Source organism: Phanerochaete carnosa, assembly GCF_000300595.1.
Source record: "Phanerochaete carnosa HHB-10118-sp unplaced genomic scaffold PHACAscaffold_1, whole genome shotgun sequence".
NCBI classification, from domain to species: Eukaryota; Fungi; Basidiomycota; class Agaricomycetes; order Polyporales; family Phanerochaetaceae; genus Phanerochaete; species Phanerochaete carnosa.
The window spans coordinates 4,651,522-4,655,072 of record NW_006767628.1 but is presented as its reverse complement, the minus strand read 5'-3'; the positions used below and the strand labels follow the sequence as shown (position 1 = coordinate 4,655,072).

The following is a 3,551-nucleotide window of genomic DNA, read 5'->3' as shown; positions in this document are numbered from 1 at the left end:
CATGAGCTGGTTTCAGATCACCTGAAATGTCCTGGTCAAGCCATCAAAACTGTTTCATTTTCGAAGACTTAACCGGGGCTTTCTGGTGTCTCAAAATGATAGATTTGCTACCACTTTCGTAGCCATTTGCGGTGCAGGAAAATGATAAATTTTGTGTAGCCTGAAATGAACCTGAAATGACTCAATATGGCTACATTTCAGTACAGCAAAGAGTTCATGTTTCAGGAGACTTTGTGGCGCATTTCAGGACATCTGAAAGAACATATGTAGAAATCATTTCCGCCTCATGTTTGCAATGAGGAAAGGTCCGGGCAAGGAAAACTTTTGATGGTCCTGAAATTGCCATTTCTGATGGATTTTGAAGCTATTTTATGAGCTAGAAGATTCGAATCAGCTCCTCCGCTGAGGTGCGACTTTTCGAGTCAAAGGTTCAGAGTGATAGCAGGGCTATGAGAATACCGCATAAACGGCCGCCGTCGCGAGGCGACGACGGCCTAATTCGATTCCGCAGCGAGCGGGACGCTTTCCGTGTATGGCGCCCGATTAACTACATGCAACGTGTACGAAGATACTGAGCATAACGAGTAATACAAATACAGTCGAGAAAACAAAGACAAGCACAGGACAAAAGGAGACCGGCAGAGACGCAAGAACTGCAGACTGTTCGAGCCAACGATACAGAAAATGCAGAAATGCAAGAAACATAGGGCGGGAACGGGAGGGAAAGCGCAAGAAATGGACTCGAAGCCTAACGCAGATGGAGGTCAGACCTGGCGAGGTGTGACAGAAATGCTAGCATGAACCTAACGCAGATGGAGGTCAGACGGGACGAGGCGTGCAGCCCCTGTCCCTCGCGGCTGCACCTATATACCCATCTGCGGTCAGGAGGATCCCAGTTAGGTACGCCCACTGCTGACAAAGCATCGGCGACGTACCTAACACTCCTGAGCAGGTCCGTGTTCGTCCGCTGTTGGACTCATCCTGCTGCGAGCAGGGGAACGGAGGCCGCGGGCCTCTGGGTGCGGCGAAGAGCGCTTCGAGTCCGCGTGCGCGCGTCGCTCATTCGACTTGTGTAAACTGCCTTGAAACTCGACGAATCAGCTCCTCCGCTGAGGTGCGACTTTTCGAGTCAAAGGTTCAGAGTGATAGCAGGGCTATGAGAATACCGCATAAACGGCCGCCGTCGCGAGGCGACGACGGCCTAATTCAATTCCGCAGCGAGCGGGATGCTTTCCGTGTATGGCGCCTGGTATAAGTGTGTAGATGATGTAGGACTAGGAGGAGGGGGGCTGGTGGTGAGACAAAATGCCATACATGGGTATGCGGAAATGCAGCAGAGCCTGCATGAGAACTGGATGGGACCGGATATATATCCGGAAAGCTTCTGAGGACCAGCGGCCGAGTGCCTGGATGCGGTCGTCAGGCCAGCCAATGCTCGCAAAAAACGTCGCGCCGCCGGCGCGCAAAGAATGGCCGGAGATGTTCTGATCTGGAATCGCGCGATGGAGCCAAGAAATAAACCAGCTTCGCGTGGGCACCTGACCATCCTCAGTGAGCCAGAGCGCAGGCTGCAGCGGAAACAAGCCGTCGCGGCTGGAAAGATAGTCGCGAAAAACTGTCGAGGGGGCGATGCCGTCAGGGGCAAAGGTGTCGGAAATGAGGATACTCGAACCAGCGAAAAGGCGGTCAGCCTTGTGGCTTGGTAGCGTGTACCCATATGAGTCACTGGTGGGAGTAACTGAAACCCGAGAGATGACCTTGCGCCAAGATCGGAGGTCGCTGTCGTTTGGCCAGACGAGCTCACCGAGGCGATGCAGCGTGAAGAAACCTGAGAGCGCCAGAGCACGGAAAAGCCGGTTGTTGTGCGAGTCAGGCGGAAAATGCTGCAGGAGAGTGAGCAAATGATGGGGCTCAAGCGCAGCCTTGTGGTTCGCGGGCGTGCTGAACATGCGTTTACACCCAGCAAGCGTGCGAGTCACGAGGTGATGACGGCGAAGCGTGCGAACCTCTGGATATAGTGGCTCCAGCTGGTTGCAAATACCCGATAGATAGGAATCGACGGAGGAAGGCTGAATGTGATGGCACATGTAGACTGTGTAGAAAGACAAGGTGTCGACGGAGGGAACGATAGGGAAGTTGTGCGCCTTGCAGAAGGTAAGATAAGACTGCAAGTGGGATGTGTAGGACTTAGTGGTGGAGTTGTCAAGCACAAAACCAAGGGCAACCGCCCGTGCTTGCACTAGGCGGTCCAGCGACCAAGGCTCCCGTACTGGTTGCCTGGCCGTACGCAACTCCGTGGTCATTTTTCGGCTGCCCCCGACTTAAGCTGTGGGGGTCGAAAGGGGAGCACCCGCAGAGAGGAAGCGTATGAGTGGGCCACCGGGAGCATGCCGCGAGATAACGCATCAGCAACGACGTTCTCGGACCCGGGGATGTGCCACACGCGAAGATCGATGCCTGATGCGATTAAGGTAGCAGACGCGGCATGCAAAATGCTGTTGTAGGGTGCTGACGCCCGGAAACAGTCGAATATCTGTACGGTGTTCAAGTTATCGGTGTAGATGGCGAGGCGCCGCGGACAGTGATGCAAAGCAGCAGCCCACTGAAGGGCGGCCAGCACACAGAGCGACTCGTACCAGAAGATTGTATCCTCCACCGCATCAGGCGAGACCGGCAGCGCAGCCATGAAGCCCTCTTGACGAGCGGGAGACCAGAAACCGAGACCAGTCAGGCAAGCGTCGCACAGCACTTCCAACTCAGCCTCATGGGGCTTCCACGCCCTAGAACGCAAGATATGAACGCCACCGTACTCCTCGAACATATCAGCAACCCATAGCAAGTCGGTGATGACTGCCTTATTGAGGTACAAGGGCCGTGCAGGGTGCTGCTTCCCACGCATCTTCTCGTATGATGAGGCGAGAGCCGGGCGGAGAAGTGGCTGAACGTTCAGGCCCCAGTTGATCCACCCAAGGAGACGCTGCCATCGGCGCAGCGGACGCTTGCGCGCAGGGGCGTCGAGCACAAATTCACGGATAGAGTGGACCAGATCCAGTCGTGCGTCGTCCGGGAGAGCGACAGTCATAGCATCAGAGTCGACATGAAAACCAATGATAGTGAGGGAACATCCGAAAACCTGCTTTGGCTGCTTGTGCGGGATCCCCAGCGCATCCCAAAGACGAAGGAGCCTGACCTGCTTAGAAGGGAAGAATGCCTGATATGGCTCGTATCGCACAAGGTCAGGGTTTGAATCCTCAGAGAAATTGTCATCCATATATGCAAGCATGTTGTCGATCCCGTCAATGTGGATAGCAATCCAGAGCACGAGGCTCATGAACTACACCACAAATCGGGGGAGCCCTGGCTCCCAAAGCAGCAGCATCGGTCAATGCGACAGTCGCCATCAATACGGACCACCTGTTTCAGCTGCCAGAGCGGGTGCATGGGCAGGAGACGATAGGCATCCGCCACATCAGATTTGAAGAGCCAGACAGGAGCGGTGCCCAGGGTGCGTCGTAAGTGCAATAGATTGGTTGCTCGAGATCAAGCACGTT

At 54.8% G+C, this 3,551-nt stretch overlaps 3 protein-coding genes across 3 annotated transcripts; 1 reads left to right on the top strand and 2 right to left on the bottom strand.

Annotated features, from left to right (window-relative positions):
* Nucleotides 1-720: 720 nt before the first annotated feature.
* On the top strand, nucleotides 721-1,227 carry PHACADRAFT_248246 (uncharacterized protein). Its single transcript, XM_007390910.1, has 2 exons — nucleotides 721-875; nucleotides 936-1,227. Exons 1-2 carry the CDS (start codon nucleotides 798-800, stop codon nucleotides 1,074-1,076), a joined length of 219 nt encoding a protein of 72 aa, XP_007390972.1. The 5' UTR covers nucleotides 721-797; the 3' UTR covers nucleotides 1,077-1,227.
* A 179-nt stretch (nucleotides 1,228-1,406) lies between these two features.
* PHACADRAFT_63114 (uncharacterized protein) lies at nucleotides 1,407-2,141 on the bottom strand (the record flags this gene model as incomplete). Its single annotated transcript, XM_007390909.1, has 1 exon — nucleotides 1,407-2,141. A coding segment is annotated over one exon (735 nt), but the record flags the coding sequence as incomplete, so codon positions are not given.
* Nucleotides 2,142-2,299: 158 nt separating this feature from the next.
* PHACADRAFT_190737 (uncharacterized protein) lies at nucleotides 2,300-3,331 on the bottom strand (the record flags this gene model as incomplete). Its single annotated transcript, XM_007390908.1, has 1 exon — nucleotides 2,300-3,331. One exon carries the CDS (start codon nucleotides 3,329-3,331, stop codon nucleotides 2,300-2,302), a length of 1,032 nt encoding a protein of 343 aa, XP_007390970.1.
* Between the last annotated feature and the right edge of the window lie 220 nt (nucleotides 3,332-3,551).

Bases quoted from the DNA above. Each gene is read 5' to 3' on its own strand.
- PHACADRAFT_248246 (XM_007390910.1), top strand. From the start codon at position 798: ATGAACCTAACGCAGATGGAGGTCAGACGGGACGAGGCGTGCAGCCCC. The intron at 876-935 runs CTGCGGTCAGGA...TCGGCGACGTAC, and splicing joins GGCTGCACCTATATACCCAT to CTAACACTCCTGAGCAGGTC.